Source organism: Puntigrus tetrazona, chromosome 1 (genome assembly GCF_018831695.1).
Source record: "Puntigrus tetrazona isolate hp1 chromosome 1, ASM1883169v1, whole genome shotgun sequence".
Classification (NCBI taxonomy): Eukaryota; Metazoa; Chordata; class Actinopteri; order Cypriniformes; family Cyprinidae; genus Puntigrus; species Puntigrus tetrazona.
The window spans coordinates 17778854-17805234 of NC_056699.1; the positions used below are offsets into that span (position 1 = coordinate 17778854).

Below are 26381 nucleotides of genomic sequence, written 5' to 3' on the forward strand. Positions count from 1 at the left end.
TCTGGCGTTATCATAAGTGTGGAGAGCAGGATGTTTGCTGAGGTGATTGGTGAAGGTCAAAGTGATGCAGTAATGTCTTTTAAGATGGAGATCATAAGTTATAGAATGAAACAACAGCTTCTCTCACAGCTACCCCTTAATCCGGTGGCCCATAACTGTACTGTAGGCTTAAGTTATCTCGACTCTAGCCATCGAGGTACACTGTACTGAAGAGTTTACAGCAGCTCCAACACTGATCAAACAAACCTGCCTGTAACTTCTGCTAATCCTGAAGAACGTGATTAACTGGTTCATATGTATTTAATCAGGGATGGAACTAAATTCTACAACCACAGCAGAACTCAAGTTTGACCAAAAAACAAACAAACAAACAAACAAACAAACAAACAAACAACAAACATTTTCTGTATGCCAACTGCCATCTTGTACAATAGGGGCCTACAAAACAATTGAATTATACGAGGTTGGAGTGGTCCAACACAAGTAGTGGTCACCATATTCGATATTTGTATCTAATGATATGAGCAAATAAAATATTCACAAAAAGACTATTGCCGAAATCTTGTTTAACTACTGTGCACAGCTTAAAAAAAAAAGAAGATAATTATATAAATAATATTATATTTTGAATATTAATATTTGTAATAAAATTTGACTTCATTAAACGTTACAAGTACTCATGAAGCTGGTGATATTTCTTACATATTACAATAGGGGCCTACAAAACAACTGAATTATACGAGGTTGGAGTGGTCCAACACAAGTAGTGGTCACTACAGGTCGGAAGAGGGGTTGTGTCAAATGGCAAATAAGACACATATATTTATGACGAGGAATAACAAATCTTCACACACAGAGTATTTTATTTTTTTATTTATTTTTTTATTTTTTTATTTTTTTTTGGGTGTCAAGCCCTGGCGCCAGACGCTACCAGAGCTTGCCGGTCTCGCAAGACGCAAAGACCCGGACGGATGGATGGGCCACTCGTGTCAGCCCACCAGACACTACGCTGACTACAGGGCACTTCCTGTGTGGCCGTAGCAGGGTGCTCTTGTCTCTACGACTTTTGGGATGACCTACAACAAAAACAGAAAAAAAATCAGGTTTATTGATCATTTGACAGCAAACGAAACAACTAACAAAGAGTAAAAGCATTTTGAGTTATCTCTATGATTTATGTTGATCATATATAGGTACGTTAAACCAGTCGTGGAGTAGGAGTCTGTCAAGAGGCATTCTCTCCTCGGGGTTGGGATGCAGGCAGGCGTTGATCAAATGGCTGCATTCTGTTCAGAAAGAAGAGAGAGACGTTTGACTGCTATCTTAAACTTCCTTTACAACAACTCACCTGCTTGCAAAAATAATCTAGAGGAAGACGGACATCTTTTATGAATCCACTTGGCTCAGATGGCACTTTTTCGTGCTTTTCTGCGATATAGAATTACTGTTGGCTTTGTTTGCGAAGGTCTCACCTTTTTGACAAGCTGGGCAGATACCACAGCCAGTTCTTGATCTTGTCCAGATCGGTGTGGTCTGGATAATAGCCGCAGACCAAAGTGTACAAAACCACCCCCAGTGAAAACACTGTTGCTGGCCGTCCGTGGTACTTGCCCGTCTCTGAATATTCAGGGGGGCAGTATTCCTCTGTACCTGGAGGAAAGACATTTGTACGTTTATACTGGCAGGGCATGTTTTCTCTTCACCGTTAGCATGTGCAACATGACAAGTTGGTCTGACCACTCACGAAAGTTAAAAATACTGCAGAAAATCTCAGGCACCCTGATAATACATACCACTAAAGGTGCTGTACGGCATTTCATGCAGCAGGTCCCCGCAGCCGAAATCAATCAGAGTCACGTCCAGGTTGTCTGTGTTAACTAACAAGTTCTCCAGTTTGATGTCTCTATGAAGAACTCCGCGGCTGCAGCATTTGTCAGCAGCCTCGACGACCTGCTGCATCACGTGCCGTGCAAAGTTTTCGCCTCTAGATGCCTCCACAGCGCTCCAAGTAGTCAAAGAGGTTCTCACAGGGCGAGGGGCACTGCAAGACCATAACATAATGGTCTGGAAACTCCTGCCAGTCCAGCAGCTCAATGATGTGGGGTGAGCTGGGACCCTTATTGGCAAGGACGGTCAGGCCGATTTCCAGGGGAACGGGTTCGGCGTGATCAGGCTAGCGGAAAGACAGTTTTTAAATACAGAAATGATTTGCCTGTCTGTGATTAAAACAGAGACTGTGAGGAGATAACAGAGAGAGAGCAGTCTACTTACAATGTTGATATATTTCATGTTTTCAGTTTTTTTGACAAATTTCAGTGCCACCTGATCAACAAAACAAATTATTAGTTGTACACTATGTACACAAGACGAAAGAATAATTTATCAGGTATATGTTTTTTAAAAATTACCGGAAAGCCATCCTTGCATCGCACTCCCTTGTAAACAGCACCGAATCCTCCTTCACCCAGTTTAGCACCGATGCTGTAGTTCAAGTAGATATCTATAAAAAACATTAACATTTCAAACATTTCAAACATTCTCATGTATGAGTAGTTTTTTAAATATTAATGGAGAAACCGTATGGAATATTTGTATTGATCTTTCCAAAACGTAAACAACCTGAATGTTCATGTCTGCGTTATATATCAAGCAGCCATAAAATATGTGTGTATGTTTTGGGTTATGGCAATAAACTCACTCTCACTGCTCGTGGCCACTTCACTGTCCTGTTGTTCTGTCAACGGGGACTTAATCTCTCCTTCGGACAGATTACCTTCCACACACTTCTGAAGATGCTCCTTCCTCGGCTGCTCTTCAGAAGAGGGGAGAGACTTTAGAGCTCGGAGCTTCCTGATGAACATCACATGTGATGTTCTGCAGAAAATCTGATCTAAAGAGAGGATCGGAAATGGCAAAAGACTGAACGATCACAAAAATAATACTTGAATAAATCATAAGAGCAGCATTAAGACACTTTTTGATTCACAGAGCTCCGATTCTATGCACATTTAGGTGACGTTGATGTGATTTACCATCAGAGCACCTAGAAGATCCAGCCTGCTCCAGCTTCTCGCTTTGCTCCACTTTCTCATCCTGAGCTTTCTCACTCTTCCCAGCTCTTGGGCGAGAGAAGTGGAAACAGGCCAACCTCTTCCAAAACCTCCATTTTTTCCTCATCACCTTCTTCTTCTCACTCATCACCCTATCTCCTCCATCTTCCTCAACAGTACCAGCACGCTGATGAGGATTTGGCATGTTGGACTGAAGTGGTGTACTTAGATGGGAATTGTACACACACTCACTCTCTACCGCTTTCTTTAAACAAGAGTTTTGCTGACCCATGATCGCACTAACACACTGCTGTCTCTCCAAACTACCCACAAAAGTAATATTGGAGTTTGACACTTTTACATGCTCCAACATTCCATAAGAGAATTCTGAATGTGACATCATAAGAGAACGGAACAGCAAAGAATCTTGCATGGAGTCTGGTTGCCTGGTTGCCATTTGTATTATTCGATGTTTGTATCTAATGATATGAGCAAATAAAATATTCACAAAAAGACTATTGCCGAATTCTTGTTTAACTACTGTACACAGCTAAAAAAAAGAAGAGATAATTATGTAAATAATATTATATTTTGAATATTAATTTTTGTAATAGAATTTCACTTCATTAAACGTTACAAGTACTCATGAAGCTGATTATATTTCTCTGCATTCCTGGAAGTACAATACAAAACCTCTGCTTAAATAAAAATAATAATAATAAAAAGAACAATGAAACTATTTTGTCTTAAAACCTTTTATTTAATGAAATGCAGTCCATGCGTATCGTATACTGAGGGGATGTATATTCATGTATATTATTTTGGGTTTCTCTAAACAAGAGTCTTTACAATACTGTGATAATTGTACACTTTTGAATAGCTATTTTCTCTATTTTCTCTCCTGGCTTTTGGCTATTCGATTTTTCCCTTTAATGTTTGTGTTTTCTCTCACTTCCAAAGGAGGGCGGTAGACAGCTTATGGTTCATGGGGAGGATACCAATGCAGGGGTCCAGTAGGATTGACTTGTTGGGGAAAAAGCAGCTTAAGTAAGTTCTAGTTAATAAAACATTTTGAATGTCCTGAATATTTGTAAGCTATGCAATCAGCCATGATTTTGAGATGGTGCGACATTCAGCCTGGAAGACAGTAACAAAAACTATATATTGTTATTTGAGTTTAATGTGTAAAAACTGTACATGGCTTGAGGGGAAAAAAAACGGAGAAGTCCCTTGTTCACTTTAGGTGCTTTGGCTGAGATTCTCATCTGGCGTTATCATAAGTGTGGAGAGCAGGATGTTTGCTGAGGTGATTGGTGAAGGTCAAAGTGATGCAGTAATGTCTTTTAAGATGGAGATCATAAGTTATAGAATGAAACAACAGCTTCTCTCACAGCTACCCCTTAATCCGGTGGCCCATAACTGTACTGTAGGCTTAAGTTATCTCGACTCTAGCCATCGAGGTACACTGTACTGAAGAGTTTACAGCAGCTCCAACACTGATCAAACAAACCTGCCTGTAACTTCTGCTAATCCTGAAGAACGTGATTAACTGGTTCATATGTATTTAATCAGGGATGGAACTAAATTCTACAACCACAGCAGAACTCAAGTTTGACCAAAAAACAAACAAACAAACAAACAAACAAACAACAAACATTTTCTGTATGCCAACTGCCATCTTGTACAATAGGGGCCTACAAAACAATTGAATTATACAAGGTTGGAGTGGTCCAACACAAGTAGTGGTCACCATATTCGATATTTGTATCTAATGATATGAGCAAATAAAATATTCACAAAAAGACTATTGCCGAAATCTTGTTTAACTACTGTGCACAGCTTAAAAAAAAAAAAAAAAAAGATAATTATATAAATAATATTATATTTTGAATATTAATATTTGTAATAAAATTTGACTTCATTAAACGTTACAAGTACTCATGAAGCTGGTGATATTTCTTACATATTACAATAGGGGCCTACAAAACAACTGAATTATACGAGGTTGGAGTGGTCCAACACAAGTAGTGGTCACTACAGGTCGGAAGAGGGGTTGTGTCAAATGGCAAATAAGACACATATATTTATGACGAGGAATAACAAATCTTCACACACAGAGTATTTTATTTTTTATTTATTTTTTTATTTTTTTTTTTTTTGGGTGTCAAGCCCTGGCGCCAGACGCTACCAGAGCTTGCCGGTCTCAAAGACGCAAAGACCCGGACGGATGGATGGGCCACTCGTGTCAGCCCACCAGACACTACGCTGACTACAGGGCACTTCCTGTGTGGCCGTAGCAGGGTGCTCTTGTCTCCACGACTTTTGGGATGACCTACAACAAAAACAGAAAAAAAATCAGGTTTATTGATCATTTGACAGCAAACGAAACAACTAACAAAGAGTAAAAGCATTTTGAGTTATCTCTATGATTTATGTTGATCATATATAGGTACGTTAAACCAGTCGTGGAGTAGGAGTCTGTCAAGAGGCATTCTCTCCTCGGGGTTGGGATGCAGGCAGGCGTTGATCAAATGGCTGCATTCTGTTCAGAAAGAAGAGAGAGACGTTTGACTGCTATCTTAAACTTCCTTTACAACAACTCACCTGCTTGCAAAAATAATCTAGAGGAAGACGGACATCTTTTATGAATCCACTTGGCTCAGATGGCACTTTTTCGTGCTTTTCTGCGATATAGAATTACTGTTGGCTTTGTTTGCGAAGGTCTCACCTTTTGACAAGCTGGGCAGATACCACAGCCAGTTCTTGATCTTGTCCAGATCGGTGTGGTCTGGATAATAGCCGCAGACCAAAGTGTACAAAACCACCCCCAGTGAAAACACTGTTGCTGGCCGTCCGTGGTACTTGCCCGTCTCTGAATATTCAGGGGGGCAGTATTCCTCTGTACCTGGAGGAAAGACATTTGTACGTTTATACTGGCAGGGCATGTTTTCTCTTCACCGTTAGCATGTGCAACATGACAAGTTGGTCTGACCACTCACGAAAGTTAAAAATACTGCAGAAAATCTCAGGCACCCTGATAATACATACCACTAAAGGTGCTGTACGGCATTTCATGCAGCAGGTCCCCGCAGCCGAAATCAATCAGAGTCACGTCCAGGTTGTCTGTGTTAACTAACAAGTTCTCCAGTTTGATGTCTCTATGAAGAACTCCGCGGCTGCAGCATTTGTCAGCAGCCTCGACGACCTGCTGCATCACGTGCCGTGCAAAGTTTTCGTCTAAGATGCCTCCACAGCGCTCCAAGTAGTCAAAGAGGTTCTCACAGGGCGAGGGGCACTGCAAGACCATAACATAATGGTCTGGAAACTCCTGCCAGTCCAGCAGCTCAATGATGTGGGGTGAGCTGGGACCCTTATTGGCAAGGGCGGTCAGGCCGATTTCCAGAGAACGGGTTCGCGTGATCAGGCTAGCGGAAAGACAGTTTTTAAATACAGAAATGATTTGCCTGTCTATGATTAAAACAGAGACTGTGAGGAGATAACAGAGAGAGAGCAGTCTACTTACAATGTTGATATATTTCATGTTTTCTGTTTTTTTGACAAATTTCAGTGCCACCTGATCAACAAAACAAATTATTAGTTGTACACTATGTACACAAGACGAAAGAATAATTTATCAGGTATATGTTTTTTAAAAATTACCGGAAAGCCATCCTTGCATCGCACTCTCTTGTAAACAGCACCGAATCCTCCTTCACCCAGTTTAGCACCGATGCTGTAGTTCAAGTAGATATCTATAAAAAACATTAACATTTCAAACATTTCAAACATTCTCATGTATGAGTAGTTTTTTAAATATTAATGGAGAAACCGTATGGAATATTTGTATTGATCTTTCCAAAACGTAAACAACCTGAATGTTCATGTCTGCGTTATATATCAAGCAGCCATAAAATATGTGTGTATGTTTTGGGTTATGGCAATAAACTCACTCTCACTGCTCGTGGCCACTTCACTGTCCTGTTGTTCTGTCAACGGGGACTTAATCTCTCCTTCGGACAGATTACCTTCCACACACTTCTGAAGATGCTCCTTCCTCGGCTGCTCTTCAGAAGAGGGGAGGACTTTAGAGCTCGGAGCTTCCTGATGAACATCACATGTGATGTTCTGCAGAGAAATCTGATCTAAAGAGAGGATCGGAAATGGCAAAAGACTGAACGATCACAAAAATAATACTTGAATAAATCATAAGAGCAGCATTAAGACACTTTTTGATTCACAGAGCTCCGATTCTATGCACATTTAGGTGACGTTGATGTGATTTACCATCAGAGCACCTAGAAGATCCAGCCTGCTCCAGCTTCTCGCTTTGCTCCACTTTCTCATCCTGAGCTTTCTCACTCTTCCCAGCTCTTGGGCGAGAGAAGTGGAAACAGGCCAACCTCTTCCAAAACCTCCATTTTTTTTTCCTCATCACCTTCTTCTTCTCACTCATCACCCTATCTCCTCCATCTTCCTCAACAGTACCAGCACGCTGATGAGGATTTGGCATGTTGGACTGAAGTGGTGTACTTAGATGGGAATTGTACACACACTCTCTCTCTACCGCTTTCTTTAAACAAGAGTTTTGCTGACCCATGATCGCACTAACACACTGCTGTCTCTCCAAACTACCCACAAAAGTAATATTGGAGTTTGACACTTTTACATGCTCCAACATTCCATAAGAGAATTCTGAATGTGACATCATAAGAGAACGGAACAGCAAAGAATCTTGCATGGAGTCTGGTTGCCTGGTTGCCATTTGTATTATTCGATGTTTGTATCTAATGATATGAGCAAATAAAATATTCACAAAAAGACTATTGCCGAATTCTTGTTTAACTACTGTACACAGCTAAAAAAAAGAAGAGATAATTATGTAAATAATATTATATTTTGAATATTAATTTTTGTAATAGAATTTCACTTCATTAAACGTTACAAGTACTCATGAAGCTGATTATATTTCTCTGCATTCCTGGAAGTACAATACAAAACCTCTGCTTAAATAAAAATAATAATAATAAAAAGAACAATGAAACTATTTTGTCTTAAAACCTTTTATTTAATGAAATGCAGTCCATGCGTATCGTATACTGAGGGGATGTATATTCATGTATATTATTTTGGGTTTCTCTAAACAAGAGTCTTTACAATACTGTGATAAGTGTACACTTTTGAATAGCTATTTTCTCTATTCTCTCTCTTGGCTTTTGGCTATTCGATTTTTCCCTTTAATGTTTGTGTTTTCTCTCACTTCCAAAGGAGGGCGGTAGACAGCTTATGGTTCATGGGGAGGATACCAATGCAGGGGTCCAGTAGGATTGACTTATTGGGGAAAAAGCAGTTTAGAAACAAATGTCGTCAAGTATGTTGTTTGCATCTATAATGGTATTCATATATCATTACATCTGCAATATTATTTTATTTATGTTTTATGTTTTGTTTTACTTTTTTCCGCAAACGGGGACTTTAATTTTGAAATGGGGAAGCTTTTATTTTAAAAACAAGGCTGACTGTCCTCACTTACACGACTTCGGTTCGCTGGTAGCGTCACAGCTGATTTGGGGAATCCGTGAGGTGTATATCTGAAGATTTCCCCAGTTAATCAGTCTGCCCACATGAAGACAGAACCTGAGGTATAGATGTGCTTCAAACGATAAACCGACGGTTTAAGGAAGCTTGGTGAGCTTTGGTTCATAAGGTTTTCTATTTCAGATTTTCAGTTGCCTGTTCTGTCCGATTCAATAAACACGCTGTCATTTTTGTGATCGGACTGAAATGTGTTATGAACTGATGTGATTCAGTAACTAAGATCTATTGCTTCCATATAATTAATAGGTTACTATGCCAAGAAACTGTTGTTTTCGCCCAAAATATCCTGGTATCTACAGTTTTTGTTTTTACTATAGAATTATCATTAGCTAATTTTGCATATTGTACAAAGCTTTAGATGCTATCTCTTTATTATTATTATTATTATTATTATTTATTATTTATTATTATAGATCTTTTATTTGTATTAACCTCTCTGTTTTTGTAGTGGCTAATACTAAATTATGTTGCGATAGAAGTCCTATAGGTAAATGTCTGTGGCCCTTAATATATTATGAAATGCACAAACCCTATGCTTTTAAGATCACAAGTTTTAATATATTAAAACTATGATGAAGTATTATGTAACATTATTTATATATATGATAAATTTGTAAAAAAATAAAAATAAAATATATATATATATATATATATATATATATATATATATATATTAGGTTACATTTTTGTCTAATTCTTTTAGTAGTGTTACAATTTTACCTCTTAGAAATGTTCTCATGTGATATTTAATTAATTTCCTAAAAATTAAAACATTTTTTTTTTTTTCAATTTACGTATTTGTAAGAAAAAGAATGAAGCCCTATTTTGTTCATTATTCATGGAACATGACATGATATTTTGCATAGATTATGGTCAATTTTAATAAAGCTGTAATGTTAACCACTTTTACACATGAAAGCCATTGGCATAATTATTCTTTTCTGTTTTCACAGAACAACTTCTACTCAACAGGAAGATGGGTCCGATTAGAGTTTTTCCAAGTCTTCATCATGTTGCTGCTCTTCCTTCTATATGCACGAGATCAAGACATTCCCTTTGTAGGCCAGCTGTAAAACTGTGCTATTCCTCCCTCTGCACCCTGCAACAGACAAGATCTGGTTCAACAGAGACCGCCTTTAGCCATCACATTTCAGACCTGACTGACAGGGAGAAAAGACTACTGACCAGGCTTTATGATGGACTTATCGGGGGTCAGAGGGCAGCTCTCGCCGAATCTATAACCCTTGTGGAGACCCAGCATCCAAGGAAGAAAGAGATGGCCCAGGTTCTGCTTCAAAGAGTGCTGGCCTTCCGTCAGGAGCAGGAGAAACGCAATGGTGGAAATCCAGTGGCCTTCAGAGTGGGTCAGTGAGGGGACGTGAACTGTAGGAGTGCAGCTAAAGGGTATTGCTGTTTGCATGAATTGCCTCAATCTTCAATCACTTATTTGTACGTGTGACTTCAGGACTGTCTGGTCCCCCTGGTGCTGGAAAGTCTTCATTCATCGAGGTCATTGGGAAAATGCTGACAGGAAGAGGACATAAAGTGTCAGTACTGGCTGTGGATCCTTCCTCGTGCACAACTGGAGGTGAACAGATGCTCAAATATCAGAAGGTTTCGGTACCAAAAAGATGACATTGGCAGTTTTGTCTTTGGCTTTAGGTGTCTGCTTATGTATATGTGAGTTTGTAAGTCACTATGGGGTTACAAATGTTCATATTGACAATATTATCGCGATAATATCATTTTTACTGCTGACGCTGTGCACACATACGTTGCTTTTTTGGGGTTGTTAAGATTTATGAATTTTTTTTTTATTTTCATTAAGGCTGCATTTATTTAAACACAAATACAATAAAAACAGCTTAAATTGTCAAAAAGAGAAAAATATTTTTCAGATTTCATTGTCACGTGATTCTTCATAAATCATTCTAATATGCTGATTGCTGTTCAAGAAACTTACTTTCCTTATTATAAATACTGCAAACAGTTTATTAATGCATAAACAGTGCTGCTTTATATATATATATATATATATATATATATATATATAGAGAGAGAGAAAAATTTTTTATCATTATTTTTATATATAAAATATATAATTATTTATTTATTTTATTTTTTTAAATTAATAGAAAAAACTGTTATTTGTCTTTAATGCCACTTTTGGCCAATTTTAAATAATAAAAGTATTACATTATTGCTTAACAGTTTGTCTTATAAGTAGCTACCTTTTGTATGCAGGTTCACTGATGGGGGACAAAACGCGAATGACAGAGCTCTCCAGAGACATGAGCGCTTACATCCGACCATCTCCCACATCAGGAACCCTCGGTGGTGTGACGCGAACCACCAACGAAGCTATAGTCCTCTGTGAGGGCGCAGGCTATGACATTGTATTAGTGGAAACAGTGGGTAAGCCTTTGTTACAGTTTTCATTATGTTCTTAATTTTGAGCGATTCTCATCTTAGAACAAACATCGGTGTATCCAGAGTAACCCTTCAGTTATGTCTTTACACAGGTGTTGGTCAGTCTGAGTTTGCCGTGGCTGACATGGTGGATATGTTTGTGCTGTTGATCCCACCAGCAGGGGGCGATGAACTACAGGTATGCACACTTCCTTTACACACTTCCTTTCCCACAGAAGTGATTCTCAACCAAGGAGCCCGGGGCCTCGGGGAGCTTTCATGGAGACCTTAAAATGATTTAAATTAAAATTTGTATAAATTTCAAATGAAATATTTTTGGGGATAGAAATTGTGAGTTGAACATTGAAAATATTACAAAAAATATTTTAAATGTATTTTAAAACGCATGCCTGGGAGTCCAAAAAACTACTGCCGTAGAACATCGTTAGAATTTTCTGAACCTATTACGTTTCATATAATAGGTGATTTTTATGTTGGGAAGGTTTGTTTGTGGTGGTTTTGTTGATAGCGGACTATACTGTATTTTCAAAAAGGGAATCAAAAGAGGAATCATTGAGATGGCTGACTTGGTGGTGGTTACAAAATCAGATGGTGAGTTGGTCGTTCCAGCGCGCAGGATACAGGCAGAATACACAAGTGCCCTGAAGTTGCTCCGAAAGAAGTCCAAAGTCTGGAAACCAAAGGTGTGTGGCTTTATGATCATGCTTTTGTTAAAATTAAAACGATTCTTATTAATTGTGTTGTTATTTTTCATTTAATAAAAATGTATGACCATCGGATCTGCAAAGGTTTAAGAGAAATAATTAACTGATTTCAAGACAGCAGATTTTTGTAGATATTAGAGGGAACGATTGAGGGAAATTCACACAAACACTACCGTTTAAATGTTTGGGATCAGTGAGATTATTGTGTTTATTTTAAGAATATATTTTTATTTGGCAAGGATGCATTAAATTGATCAAAAGTGACTGTAAAGATAGCAACAAAATCCTTAAATAAATTATTAATAATTATCATCATTATTATTGTTGTTATTATTATTATTCTCATTAAAGAATTAAAACAGAATTCCACAACAATATTCAGCAGGATATTCTTTTTCAGCATGTGCATTTAATAATAATAAGAAATGTTTCTTAGCAAATGGGCATATGATGTCTGAAGGATCACGTCCCACTGAAGACTGGAGTAATGATGCTAGAAATGTAGCTGTGATCACAGGATTCAATTGTAAAACTATAATTAAAATATAAAGCATGTATTTTAAATGGTAAAAATATTTCAGAATCTTACTACTTTTGCTGTATTTTGGATCAAACAAATGCAGGCTTGGTAAGCAGAAACATTAAAAAACTGGTTCAGTGTAAACAGCCCACTCCTTATTTAACCCATTTCCTTCTTGCCCGTCCTCTCATATAAACATCACTTTATGATAAACTTTTGTATGTATCCCTATTCCCTGCTAAAAAAGAACCGTCCCGGCCAGCAGAGCAGTCAGTTGTCTTTTCCCATCATGCTCTGCTCTGGGTTGTCAAGTCTTTCCTCTTTGTCCCTTCACCCCCAGTATTACTTCTACCCGCAGGGCACACAGCCAACATAGGCAGCCCTTTGAATGGCCAAATGCTGCCTCATGCATTTCGCTGATTAGAGACCACCCACATGGATGAAACCGCTAAATCCTTTGTCTCCTCTCAGCAGCATGATTTCTGAGCTTCATCCCTGTACTGGAGAATGCGACGGTCATATTGATTTTTTTTTTTTCACCCTCCCTAAAGACTCTAGTATATAGGCCTTTCAGTAAAAAAACGAGGATGGAGTGATGTGTGTGGGCGAGCACCCTTTACATTTCCACATCCTGGCTGCTCAAAAGTGTAGCACCTTCCCGCTTCCGTTCTCGCCATTTATTTCTTCCTCGGCTTTCTTTCTTTAGCTCTCCGCATCTACACCAGCACGTTTTACATGCTTTCTTGCTCTTTTTCCGTTTGCGGTCAGGTGGTCCGCATATCTTCTCAGACGGGGCAGGGTGTGCCTGAGCTGTGGGATACCGTGCTACACTTCCGGGACGCCATGCTGAGCAGCGGGGAGCTGCGAGTCCGGCGGCAAACTCAGCAGAAGGTGTGGCTGTGGAATCTGATCCAGGAGAACGCTCTACGCCACTTCCAGCAGCATCCAGCGGTGCGTGCCCGGCTCCCGGAGCTGGAGCGAAGGGTCACGCGTGGAGACATCTCACCAGGCCTTGCCGCTGACCTGCTTCTGAAAGTTTTCTCCACCGCACAGTGATGGAAGGCCGTTCCATGGGAAGCTATGAGCTGGGGCTTATTGGAAAGATATAATAGAAAGATTGAGCCTTACAAGATTTGATTACTTTTTATTATGTTTCATCTGGTTTTAAAGGATCCTAATGACTGATGACATTTGATAATTATTATAGGTGAGGTAGCAGTCTCGGTATTATCTTGCCAAGTTGGGGAAATTGTATTCAAAGAAAAGGAAATTAAATGATTAATAACTTTTACACCCTGTGACCTGAAATCTGTTACTTGTATGGGACTCAACAATAAAGTATTTTCTGTTGGTCCACCTCAGCTATTGATTAATTTGTATGTTTTGTTTTAATTTTTTTTATTATTAGATTTTTACTTGCCTACAAACATTTACACCGATCTCATGAAATAAATTGAAAAATATGTATTATGTATATACAGTAATATACAATTTGAAAACAATAGCATGGTGGAAAACATTTTTTCTTTAATGACCCATAAAATACAATGCATTACTTTATTTTTCACTGAACATTTAAAAAAAGAAAAAGAAAAAAGGTAAACCGCTATATGTATAGATTTTGTTTATATGCCTGCAAACATTCACACTTATCAGAATACTGTTTTGTGTTCATGCATTTTAAATAGAAGTCCTATAGACTGTACAGGGATGCTAAGTAAACTACTAGCAGTACTGTATTATACTGTTGTGCTCAATGTTTTCCTGTGGAAATAAGACAAAACCGCTGTTAAGTCGTGGGGTGTTTGTTACAAATCACTAGAACTATATCACTAGAGTTATTTTTACAATTACATTCTCCGCAAGCCAGCAGATGATATTGCTGATCTTACATCATAGCTCCATTACATGAATTTAAATGAGCTCATACAGTAGAGTGTTTTCCAGCAGTTGGTGTTCTCTCAGGCTGACACTAGATGGACCTGCAGACCTGGAGAGATCTTTGTCCGTTATGTAAATGAGCTCCTCTGCATGCCACTGCTGTTTTTCTCAGCTTACAATAGCGTGCTGTTGGCCTGCCCCTTACAGACTCGGAATATGCTGACTGCGATTCCAGTCCTGTTCGCTCCTGTCCTGATGGTGTACCACAACAGAGATTTACAAACTCTTAAGAGAACAAGCCACGTTGAACGCTGCCATGTTGTAACCCAACATTGTTCTGTTTCAATAAATCCCAAGTTCATGTGACCTGGTCTCGTCGCTTTTGTTCTGCAAGCTGTGCCTGTTTGCGTACAGACACGTCCTGCCTCCTGTGCACATGCTTTCTAGTCATTATGCCTTGTGCTTCTGTCTTATGACTCAGACTGGAATGCTTTGTGAATACTGATGAACTCCAAAGACCCGAGGGCCGCCCTCTCCATCAATCACAAATAAAAGCTCTTGGCCCTTCTCTGTAAACAGAGATGCGTTAGATCTGAGTGTCTGGACTGTACCCGCAGAGCCCAGAACTGTGGTTTGTCTGGAGGAGACCTTTTTCAGTTTATGATATCATGTTGCAGCCTAAATAGTGCTTATACTTACACATTTAACATTTAGAACGATTGGATTTGATGTAAGAACATGCAGCACCCAAGGTCTCACTGGAACCTCCTACCGGGTTATAGCAGTATGAAACGGTATAGTTCTTGTTCTAGTTTGTGCAATTTTTTTTACGAATTCTTTTAAGCTCACCCAGGCTGCATTTATGTGATTAAAAGTAAAAAACTTACAATTGTGGAAAAAAAAGATATATTCCTGCAATTTTCTGTAGTAATTAATCCAGTGTTCAGCGTCACATGATCCCTCTGAAGTGTAATATATAATTTTATTGTTATCATCAGTGCTGAAAACCGTTGTGTTGCTTTATATTTTTGTAGAAACATGATACATTTTCTTTGAATATTACATTTAAAACAACAGCATTTATTAATTTTTTTTTAAATAGTAAAAAGCAGTGAAAAATGAAAGAGTTCAGATGTAAAAGCCTGTGCCATCTCTAATGTTCTTATAAGAATTGTATTTTTCTTAAGCTCCTATGTTTATGTTCAGTTAGACGCTTTTGCATCTGAACTCTTCAGTTTCACCAAACAAATGACTATGTTTTTTTAATAAAATTTTTATACGTAAATCCAGATCCTAAAAGAGATGTATTGTAATTGTGTGAACTGCAGTGTATGTTTAAATTAAAAGGGCAAACAAAAACAAAACAAAAAAAACACATTTGATCTGAAATCACAAGGCATTCACAGCCATGCTTGCTGAGATAATGTTGGCATTCAAATAAAAAAAAGAATAAAAAATGATTAGCAAACTGAACAATGACATGCTACTCTATTTGGGCCCCATTTATTATAAATGCAGCCTCAGACCATCTATAAAGCAAAAGTTTCATGTAGTTTCGCTTAAGTCTCTCCCTGCTGCGTTTGTGCCATTTGCCTCTCTTACATCTACACTCGCGTGTGCATGTGCTCGGCTGACTGCCTCGCCGTCTCTCTAGTGACTGATGAGTGCGCAAGGCATTTCCTTCAGGGCTGTGAGCTCGGTTGCTGCAAAACGATCCTATGAGTGACAAACTAATGGGACAAGCCTGGAAGTGTGCAAGGGAGTAATACAAACTTCAGCTGGCACACTTAGACTAGACCGGCAGTCCTTTCAACTGTAACTAAAGTGATTTCAACTCTGTTGCGATAAGCCTTTTGTAATCCCTGTGGCCACATCTGCAAATTACAGTATCACATCTATGGGGTGTTCTACTGTTGCAGAATAAATATTATATTTGTAGTACCTTAAAGGGATAGTTCACCCAAAAATAATTAAATTCCGAACCTGACATTGGACCCCGTTGCCTTCCCCGCTGTTCTCCAAAATACTCGCGTTCTACTGACACCGGAAAGTCACATGCTTGGAATGACATGAGCGCGAGCAATGATGAAAAGTTTTATTTTGGTGAATTGTGCATTCAAAACTTTTATTTTTAAAGTTTAAGGTATGGCAAATGAAAAACATAATATCACATGTATTGTTTTGTGTGTGCAAATGTACAGCTCCCAAGGCTAAATGCTTTGGAAAAAAGAAAATGTCTGCATAGAAATAAGAGAACTCAATTGACCTGTGGTAATATATTTGAGCGAATAATTATTCTTAGCAACTATTGAATGATGGTATCGAATTGAGATGAATTCCTTTGAATAACTCAGTGAAAAGCAGGCTGCCGCCCGTCTTCGCTTAATGAATTCCATCTGGTCTCTGTCCCAAAAACAGGGTTTGATCAGGCCATGGTCCCACTGGTTATACTATTGCCTCCACAATACTGATGTCAAAATCAACCTCTTCAGATACAAATGTATTTCCTGGCAGCGCCGAGTGGCTTTTTTCTGCCTCTACCCTCAAGCGGTAACTCAGCATGGCTTGTGTTCTTGATGGTAATGGAGTGTCTCGAGATGGCAGGCAAACTCTCCTCAGGCCTCTAAACTCAATCCTTTTTAATCCCGGGTCTAATTGCTCGCTTTGCCAGCCAAAGTGAATTCAGCTGCTGGCTGTCTGCGAGACCAACAGTCCCTTTAGAGCACAATGTAATAACATCATAGATTTACAGAAATTAAAAATTTAAACAAAAGACAGCAACGTGGCAGCTCGCCTGTCAAAGAGGCCAGCGGCCTTCGTGCTCCTGTTAAGACGAAAGAAAAAGAGACATCAAGAGCGGCACGTCATTCGTCTCTATCGCTGCTTTATCCTCTCCCACAAAAGTAAAGTTCAAAACAATAGCGGGTATGGAAGGAACAAACCCGTTGTACTCTCCTTCTGCTTTATACAACTCCATTGTCAGGAGCTTTAATTCAGACCAACACAACATCCTTCCAGTGAGGGTGATTTTTTTACACGTTAAAATCTAGTATAATGGTTTTGTTATTTTAAAAGCATGAAGAGTAATATTTAGCCTAGTGTTTGCTTGACGTGTGCAGGTTATTCGGTTTTCTATTCTGCAATTATTTGCTAGGAAAACTAAACTAACTCGTTTTTAACTCGCGCGATTCACTGAAAAGACTCGGCTCAAAAGAACGGCTCGCTCACGAATCAGAGATCGCTGTCAATGAGCCGCACCTGGGTATGGATTAATTAAAACTCTACCAGCCGGTGACGTAGCCAAAGTCCTTCCCAATTTCACAAGCGTTGCGTAGTTTTGATGAGAGCAGAGCACCTTTTTTCCCCCCTCACACTGACTTTGTTCTTTTTTTACATCTTGGCAAGACTAGAAAATGTAATCATTAGGAATTGAACCTCACAAGAGAGAATGCGTTATACCGACAATCAGCAGTGCACAGAATAACTGAATTTCGTGTAGCTCTTATGTTTCCTTCCACAGCTCTCTTCCATGAGATTGATTGTCCCTTTCTTCGATGGGGACGATGCAAACGACCTCATTGTTTGTATAATCACGGAAAAGACAATACGTCTGGCGAAACTACCACAGGTAAATGAAGTCGTGATTTATCGTTATTATTACGTTTAAGGTTAGGAAACTACAAGCGTTTCAAGCGAACTGGACGACAGCGTATAAAAGATTCGAAATGAATGAGTTGTTGAATAGATGCTTCGACTTGCTATAAGGTGACTGAACGGAAGTTAAAAGCAGGATAGGAAAAATGTGCACGAATCAAAGTTGGGCTTTAAATACTATGAGTTGTAATAGTTGCAAGTCATTTAAAATGCGCATGCAATGTGTAACTTAGCCATCACGTCGAATAACTGCTGTATAACTAGACCTTACTAGACCTTCTAAGTTATGTGCATATTTAAGTGTTTAATGCCAGTACATGACCTCAGTTAATTCAATGCATTTTTTTGTGCTGGCATTTTGATACAATTAGCCATTTCTCTTCCCACTCTAAATATTCTAAAAAAGTAATTTCCCAACACGAGTGAGTGACGCACAGAAGATGCGCTTTTTAGAGCATTATGTATTTTTTTAATTTTTATGCAAAACTTTTTCCTCTCTTCTCATTTAGAACTTGGAGATCCTTCAGTCACTTCCGCCAATGGAGCCTCTCATACCACTGAGGACAGTTATGCTTGCCTTGAGGAATTGGAGAGGATCAACAAAGAAATAGAGGCTGTAAAGTGTGAGGTAGAGAAAGAACAAAAAAGACTGTCTCGCTATCAGACATCGCAGTCCCTCGTGCAGACCGATGCAGGTCTCTGCTCTGAGAAATATTTGAAAACCACCAACAGTAAGGCTAAAGACCAGAATGGAAACCAATTGAAACGCAAAAAATCTGTTTCCTCAACCAGCGGTCTCAAGTATGTGGTTGATCGTGCCAGACCTAAGACTGATTTGGAATATGACCCTTGTTCCAATTTCTCAGCAGATTTATTATCTAGCGGCTCAGCTGACTGCAAGATAAAGTCAACCGATAAAGCGGATGCTGAACATAGCCTGAAGAATAACCTAAAAAGAAAAAATGTTCAGCCACTCTCCCGTCATTTTGATGAATCTGACGATGAAGGTACCTTGATCATTGACATTCCACCTTCAGCAAAAGATCAAAAATGCGGGACCAAGCAAAAAGGCACGAGTGCTTCACATTTACCTGTGGGGAATTGGGCTGTTAATAATGATCATCTTGCAAATGACAAAACAAAACCAAGGCAGCATAAGGAAAAGTTGTGTTCTGGTAGACTTGAAAGTCATGAGTTGAAAAATAGAGTGGTTGACCAAGAAAATGAACAAACCTCAGCGAAACCTGTGATGACTCCTCAAGAACAAGAGTCTTCTGAAGGGGAACTTGTCATTGATGTGTCACCTCTAGAAGATGAACATAAGCTTTCAAAACAGTGTGGAACCACAACCAAGGAACTACCCACATTATGTCCCATTAGCGATGCCCCAGCTGAAGATGGTAAAGAGGCTAATGAGGGTTCCTTAAACAAACAGGTAATAGCTACAAAGCACCCAGTAAAAGAAGCCAAGCCTTTTCTGGAGGATCTAACAGAAGTACCTGTGTCTGAAGCAGTTAACTCTGCAAATCTCAACATGGAAGCATTTGTTACACAAAAAGAGGAAAAAGCTCAGAACATGGAAAACGTCCTGCATGACATTTCTACCTGTCTAGACAACCTGAGAAATGAGAGTGAGAGGATCAAATGCAATCAAGTTGTTAAGATTCTTCCTGTCAGTTCTGTTTATGCAGATGAATATATTTCCTCACTGCCTTCTGCGGTTGTTGTACAAGATGCAACTTTTGAGGCAGAACCGCAAATTGACAGCTCAAGTTATACTCGAAAGTCAGAAGTTACTCCTTTTAGCAAGAGTTCTCAAGAGCAAGCACTTCAGCAGTACTTTGCCACGGCCTCGACTCAGTCCTTTCCTTCATCCTTACCTAAGGTAGAAGAGCACAGATGTGGTCCACACTCTCAAAACCTGGCTGAAACATCTTGGCCTACTATTCCAAAAAGTCCCAGCAAACCTTTTGTGCAGAAGATGCCTGCATATGTTTCAGGGATTGACCCCGGAACAGCTTCTGCACCAATAGTTGGTCAACTAAACCCAAGAACAACCGTGGCTCAAAAATTATCAACATCAACTGCATCATTCCCGGTTCCCTGTGATATACCTGTTCCTTCACAGGCATTTGCATCTGCAGGAAGTAATAATGAAGCAATTATGATTGACTCCAGTTCTGATGAAGAGCTTAGGTACTCTGACTTAGATCTTTCAGAATCTGACCCAATGGAAGAGTGCTACAGAATCTTCATGGAAGCCAACCAAAATGAAGGTCCTGTGGTTCAGTGTGATCCACCTGTGAGTATTCATATACTCTGTAATTCTTTCTAAAGTGGGATCTTCTGTGGCCACCCTACCATTTTAAAGTTTAAGTTATTTATTCATTTGTTTAATCATAAATGCTGTAAAACTGCAAATTACATCTTTAATTTGAACACATTTAACATAAATTTTCAGCAGCAGTTACTCAGTCTTCAGTGTTTGAGTTGTGGAATATCTAAGAAATTATGTAATAAGTCAATTAGCTCTCTGTGCAGAGAGAATGAGCCTTTATAATAATGCTTTTATTGTCATTTTAGTAAATTAACTGTAATCCTTTTTTTTTTTTTTCTCCCAACTGACCCTGAGAATGTATGCACCTTATATTTTCAGGAAGAAATATTAGATGCCCAGGAAACTGAGAAGTCCAATTCGGTCGCTTTGCTGAAGAAAAGGGTGGCACATGTGGCAAAGTTTGATGTATGAGATGAATTATTTCCTGTGTTGGAATATTTAAGTTTTTTTCTGTATAACAAATACAAACAGAATTTTTAACAGTGCTGTTTTTGACTTCACCTTTATACACTAGGCAGCCAATAAAAGCAAATCTCAGATTATCATCCCTCTACGAGAAGGAGGCTCCCAGGTGACCATTCCCTCCAGAACTCAGTTATGCCAAAGAAGAGCAGCCATTTTGACTGCTGCTGTCAAAGGGTCCCAGGCCCTAATCAGTGCTCCAAAGAAGCTTTATACACCCAATGTCATTCATTCAAGTACAATTCAAAACCGTAAGCATCATGTACTGCACTGTTCCAGTCTTATCGGATTGGCTAGTGAAAGGAAATTATTTACTTGTTTTATGTAAATTTTTTTTTTTTTTTTTTTTTTTTTAAGCATGCGTTGGTATTATTCCGGTTGGTGCTACTGTACAGCTTGGGGCAAATGTGCACCTTATCGTACCTGAAGGAAATTGTGCTTTACCTCTGACGCTAATTCCAACCACAATGTCCATCCAACGGCCACCTCAGCCTCCTCCGTCTTTTCAGCCTTCACAAACTCTACATCCTCCACAACCAGCCAACTACACACCAGCTAAGGTTTACCCGTTAATCTGCACGTGTTTTGACCCCCCTTTTTTTTTTAACAAGCCAGGTTTTGTATATTATAACACAAATTTTGCAATGGTGTTGTGATGGATATGGATTTATTCGTGCACTGAATAGGCTATGGGTGTCAAACGAAAAGCAAAAGTACGCCAGGAGGTTGGGGTGAAGGTGCCACATGATGTTCGTCAACGCTACGTCAACCTCTTTGTGGAGGAGTACCTGAAATCATCCGTGACAGTGCAAGATGCGTTTGAGAAGGTCTGTGTGTAAGAGATAATTATTATTTAAAGTCCTGACTTTTTTTTTTTCCGTTTTCCAATACATCTATTTCAATGCTCTAGGCTCTGGCAGAAGAAAAAACGGTTTATGACCGCAGTATCAATAAGCTCAAGTATCTAAGCATAGCTGTCAATGCACTCAAGAGACTTAAAAACCAAAACATCTTGCCTGCCAAAGGTATGTTTGTTGTATTTATGCATGTTTTTGTTCAAATTACTGCAGCCACTTTTGTTTACTGCACTGTACACTCCTATCAGGTCACCCTCCTTATATGTACTTACAGCTCCCAGTGAGAGAGATCAGCATGTGTCTAGAGGCAATGTACCACTAAATACTCAAGCACTTCAGGGACCTGGTAAGAGCTGGCTCTCATTTCAGGGTCAAACTAGAGTGCTCACCTGTGCGCTATAATTTTTTTATTTTTTGATGGAGTTTATTAAAATGTACAGTAGGTTGTACTTTGTTGTAGTAGTAGTCCAACACACATTGGGACTATGCTATTTAAAAGTCCTGTATTTAATTTTATTGAAGACAGTGTAAAAAATGTTAAAAGGGTAATATTGTGGAAAAAAAAAATAATAATCTTTTTGAATACGCTTTTAAAATGTTAGTTTTGCAGCCATTGCTCCAGTTTCACGTGATCATTTTAATATGCTCATTTGCTGCTCAGGTAGCATTTCTTGTTATTGTTAATGTCAAACAAATTATTGTTAACAGTTCCCAAAATTAGGTACCTTTTTCTTTCAGGGGTCTTTGTTCAAAGTTTAACATAACAGAATTTAAGTGAACTTATTTATAATTCTTTACGGTCACTTTTGATCAACTGAATTAAGCTTTCGTGCTATCAATTGCTATTAGTTATTTAGTTCACTTTATTTTTCTTACCGTCTTTTCACATGGCTCTTTTAGATGCATTTAGATGAATTTAAGGGGCTTGTTTTACTGATGCAGGTGATTTGACGCTTTATGAACAACTGAAGGAACACATTCTATCTGAGGACATGTTGCGAGCAAACAACTTCCCTCGTAAAAATAAAGAGAAAGCTGATTTTGCCATCCAGTATGGAGATACCAAGAAGGGCATAAGTGACCGTAAGTGTAGCGGTTCACACTCAATCATATTTGAGTTGTGGCTTTCAAATCAGAGTAATCAAGGCAAAATGATATTTAACTTGAATGTAATTGAAGCTATTGGGATTTGAAGCCTTTCAAATAATTAGCAGTTCTGTGGTTACAGCTTTGAAGAGAATCTGCTGTCGATGTGGAGCGATGTTTTCTGTTGACAAAAGTGGAAAGCATACCCGCAGAGAAGAGTGTAACTATCATTATGGTAAAGTCATAGAGAATCGAGGTAAGAGTGGCTTCTTTTAAAAGTGAAATATTTATTTCCAGCATTATCCATTATCTACTCTGTATGTGTTCTCTCACAGTGCCGGGAGGTGTTGAGACGCGCTACAGTTGTTGTGAGAATGCAGTTGGGTCAACTGGATGCCAAGTGTTCAATGTATTTTGATTTGTTGTGGAATTGAATTCATACTCGTACACCTAGTCAGAGGCTAAAACATCTCACTTGCTTTTGTTTCTCTTTCTTTATGCCATGATTTCTCCTTGAACTGGGTTTTCAATAGTGACATTGTAGCTTTTTACCAAGCCAATAATCTAATAATCCATTTTCAGTCACTACAGTTGAAACATTCACCATATGTTCTAATGTATGTTTACAGCTTCATGTACATGATGCAGTAAGTCTTCAGGGCTTTGAGAACAGTCTTCCTCAGTCGTCAGTGGCAAAAACATGTCCAGGAGTCTTTGCTGTTGACACGCAAACAGTAAGGCTTCGATTAACCATAATTAAGTATTAAAAAGAACATTTGATGTGATTCTTTTTCTTTTTAAATTTGTTTTACCAGTGTTACACGACTCAAGGTCTGGAGTTAGCGAGAGTGACTGTGGTCAATAGCAGTTTGCAAGTTGTCTTTGATTCCTTTGTCAAGCCTGATACGGATGTCATTGACTATAATACCAGGTGGGATTGTTTTCAGAATAGTGAACCGTAATTATACATTTTGAATCTTTATTTATTTATTTTTTTCTATCCTGCTTAGGTTCTCAGGCATCAGTGAGGATGATTTAAAGGGTACCAACTCATCTTTGCGTGATATACAAACGGCGCTTTTGAGCTTTATAAATGCAGACACGATTCTGATTGGCCATGGCTTGGAGAATGACTTAACTGCTCTCAAAGTGAGTTCTAGTGTAAAGCTCTCAAGGCATTTGAACAATTTATAGCTGGGGTTCCAATGTAAACCTTTTAACTTGGCATTGACTTTTAGACTCAAGTTCGTGGTCTTGATTTAGAAGCACTTAAGAATTGCGTTTTGGTTGTTCATTCATCTTTAGATAATTCACAGCACTGTGATTGACACCTCTGTGGTGTTTCCTCATCGTCTGGGTCTGCCACACAAAAGAGAACTTAACAGTCTGACTGCAGACTATCTCCGGAGAATTATCCAAGAGAGCGGTATGTTAGCCTGTTGCTCGCATTCGTAAGAAATGACCATGGACAAACCACACTGAATCAGAAGCTGTAGCCTTTTTAACTGGATTCGAATGATGTTGAGTGTGTTTTTTTGTTTTACCTCCCTTTCATGGCACATTTTCCATACACTCAGAGATAAAGTGGGGGCAGTGTACACCGGGATCAATCAGATGTGTTTAACTCCATGAAATTGCTGTCAGAGTAATTGAGTAGTGAAGGGAAACGGGTCTATTGAGCACACCTACCACCATGACTTGCATACACTAAACAGCTCATGCTTGTTTCTCAATAAGAAAACAACACATTTTTCATTTGCCACAGTGGGGGGTCATGACACACGTGAGGATGCCACAGCTTGCATGGAGCTCATGCTTTGGAGAGTGAAAGAAGACTCCAAAGTGAAAAGATGGTGACCTTCAATAAAATTTATTTATTTTTCTTTGTTCGTTTAAGGCATGAATCGGTGCATTTGACATATTTGCTTGCATACAAATCTGTGTGGAGTGTTGGGTACTTAGTTGACTATAAATGGGTTTATGTTATATTTGGTCATAAACAGTTTTTGTTTGGTTTTATACTCTTTATGTTGTTTTTTTTTGTGGGCTTATAATACACGGGAGTAAATCTTTAAATTCTGGAAAAAGGGAATTAAATAAATAGCAATGTAAGACAAACCGGCGTCATGTGGTTTCTTTAATCCTATATCGTCTACAAGTGTTGATTGGCGTCCATGTTTGTGCAATCATGTATAATGACCTAATAAGAGCCTGCTGCTTAGCACAACATATTAAATCTTATTCATTAGATAATGAAAATAAAAGCGACTCAGAAGGGATTTTTTTTAGTTACTTTGATAAAAGTTTTTCTGCAAATGGTTAATTCATCTAATTTTATACAGTCATTTATGCTGTGGTGCTTTCAGTATCCAGATCAGCCCAACATGACAGCATACTTGTATGTATAAAATGTAGCTTCATCTGAACTTGGTAAAAGTTTTAGCAAAAATCATGGACATGATTTGAAAAGGTTAATTGGCCCTCACTCGTAATCCTTGTGGCCAATAATCTATAATCTGCCAAGCGTCTTCTTTAAAAAGAGGCCAAACTTAAGTCTGTGCTCCAAAGCGTTCAAAATTTATGACAGTTTTAAGATGGAAATTTCATTTTCAGGTTTATGTTCAAAAGCATTTCATTTATCAAGATAATTTCAGATCATTTGCCAGCTGTAGTTAATCACAATTTAGCAGGTAACCTAATACGTGATGCCAATAATAGTAATTTCAGATTTTTTTTTCATTCTGTCCTTATATTTTAACGCAAGAGTCTGAGAGTCTGACCTAAAACCAGAATCGCTTTCGTTCTGATGGGACTCAATACTGATAAGAACTGAATCCGGGACAAGGCTACTGCTCTGAATTGACTTTTAAATGGCTCCTGGTGGAGTTTTACCTGCTGCTTGACTCTTTCCACTCTTTTGACAGGTGTTTGAAGGCCGTGGCTGCAGTGAAAAGCCAGTGTGAGGGCTGGTGAAACAGTGGGCTGACATGCCCGGGAGCAGTGCCAGGGCGCTGTTGGTGCTGCCCGTTTGGGCTCATGCTGTACAAGCTGTGTGAGCGTGGCCCAACTGGCTGCTGGGAATGCCTCAGCGACAGCACTGGACTACTGTACCAGCATCCAGACGAACACACTGCTCTTGGCACAGAGAGAAAGAAACCAGATGCTCCCCCTCCAGCCGGGAATGTAGGAAAATCTGTTTGCGTGGAGATTAATGATTAGTTTACAGAATAATTCGAAAGACATATAATATGTGTGATTGGATTTCTTTTATTTTGGTCCCATTTGCAGATATATGCAAGTTATGTAAAAAATATATGAAACCAATTGGAAGATTATAATATCATGCGTCTGAAAAAAGCTTTATTTAAACATACATCTTTTTGCATATGTGGCATATACATTTTATGTCTGTCAGTACAGTTAGGTCCATAGATATTTGGACACAGGTACAATTTTTATTATGCATTTCCTTGACTTCTTACCAAAACTAAATTTGTGATTTTTAAATGAAATGTTAAATATGGATGTTTTTTTTTCTCTCTCAATATCCTGTATTTCAGGCTAAAGAGCAGTTTCCAGTGGCAAAGCAGATGCTAAGACTGTATGTAGGCCTATATCTATTCCTTCTATTTGTTTGACCAGGTCTTCCCTAAAAACAGAATTAATGACTTGTTACCCAGTGTCTTAATTGTAAGACAAATGACCATGTGGTGCTATGCTAATTGACTGAAGACAAGAATTCAGTTGGGCTAATTGAATGGCGTAGGAAAAATCATTCAATCTGAAGCATACTGAGTTCCTTGA

The 26381-nt window shown here is 38.8% G+C and overlaps 3 protein-coding genes and 1 pseudogene across 4 annotated transcripts; 2 read left to right on the top strand and 2 right to left on the bottom strand.

Annotated features, from left to right (window-relative positions):
* Positions 1-1057: 1057 nt before the first annotated feature.
* On the bottom strand, positions 1058-3198 carry LOC122348802 (annotated as a pseudogene).
* Positions 3199-5319: 2121 nt separating this feature from the next.
* On the bottom strand, positions 5320-7482 carry LOC122348811 (serine/threonine-protein kinase pim-1-like). Its single transcript, XM_043244682.1, has 6 exons — positions 7335-7482; positions 6997-7192; positions 6099-6475; positions 5779-5955; positions 5504-5592; positions 5320-5382 (listed from the first exon to the last, which is right to left on the bottom strand). The coding sequence occupies exons 1-6, from the start codon at positions 7480-7482 to the stop codon at positions 5320-5322; spliced, it is 1050 nt and encodes a 349-aa protein (XP_043100617.1).
* Positions 7483-8568: 1086 nt separating this feature from the next.
* mmaa (metabolism of cobalamin associated A) lies at positions 8569-14546 on the top strand. 2 transcript variants are annotated; one of them, XM_043241110.1, is made up of 7 exons: positions 8569-8735; positions 9599-10009; positions 10111-10233; positions 10890-11060; positions 11168-11253; positions 11609-11758; positions 13068-14546. In XM_043241110.1, exons 2-7 carry the CDS (start codon positions 9622-9624, stop codon positions 13353-13355), a joined length of 1206 nt encoding a protein of 401 aa, XP_043097045.1. In that variant the 5' UTR covers positions 8569-8735; positions 9599-9621; the 3' UTR covers positions 13356-14546. The 2 variants fall into 2 exon arrangements, with proteins under 2 accessions (XP_043097045.1, XP_043097809.1); XM_043241874.1 differs by having other exon boundaries at positions 8569-8689.
* Positions 14547-17499: 2953 nt separating this feature from the next.
* On the top strand, positions 17500-24778 carry zgc:152968 (uncharacterized protein LOC564848 homolog). The gene is made up of 16 exons (XM_043240942.1): positions 17500-17808; positions 18344-20136; positions 20491-20577; positions 20687-20885; positions 20992-21194; positions 21321-21461; positions 21545-21659; positions 21766-21837; positions 22434-22574; positions 22720-22833; positions 22913-22986; positions 23207-23311; positions 23393-23508; positions 23588-23726; positions 23883-24003; positions 24343-24778. The coding sequence occupies exons 1-16, from the start codon at positions 17685-17687 to the stop codon at positions 24432-24434; spliced, it is 3636 nt and encodes a 1211-aa protein (XP_043096877.1). The 5' UTR covers positions 17500-17684; the 3' UTR covers positions 24435-24778.
* Positions 24779-26381: the final 1603 nt, after the last annotated feature.

Bases quoted from the DNA above. Each gene is read 5' to 3' on its own strand.
- LOC122348811 (XM_043244682.1), bottom strand. From the start codon at position 7,482: ATGAGGAAAAAAAAATGGAGGTTTTGGAAGAGGTTGGCCTGTTTCCAC. The intron at 7,193-7,334 runs GTAAATCACATC...TCCTCTCTTTAG, and splicing joins ATCTTCTAGGTGCTCTGATG to ATCAGATTTCTCTGCAGAAC. The intron at 5,383-5,503 runs GTACCTATATAT...TTTTTGTTGTAG, and splicing joins TACTCCACGACTGGTTTAAC to GTCATCCCAAAAGTCGTGGA.
- mmaa (XM_043241110.1), top strand. From the start codon at position 9,622: ATGGGTCCGATTAGAGTTTTTCCAAGTCTTCATCATGTTGCTGCTCTT. The intron at 10,010-10,110 runs GTCAGTGAGGGG...GTGTGACTTCAG, and splicing joins TCCAGTGGCCTTCAGAGTGG to GACTGTCTGGTCCCCCTGGT. The intron at 10,234-10,889 runs GTGAACAGATGC...TTTTGTATGCAG, and splicing joins TTCCTCGTGCACAACTGGAG to GTTCACTGATGGGGGACAAA.
- zgc:152968 (XM_043240942.1), top strand. From the start codon at position 17,685: ATGTTTCCTTCCACAGCTCTCTTCCATGAGATTGATTGTCCCTTTCTT. The intron at 17,809-18,343 runs GTAAATGAAGTC...CTTCTCATTTAG, and splicing joins GTCTGGCGAAACTACCACAG to AACTTGGAGATCCTTCAGTC. The intron at 20,578-20,686 runs GTATGAGATGAA...TTTATACACTAG, and splicing joins CACATGTGGCAAAGTTTGAT to GCAGCCAATAAAAGCAAATC.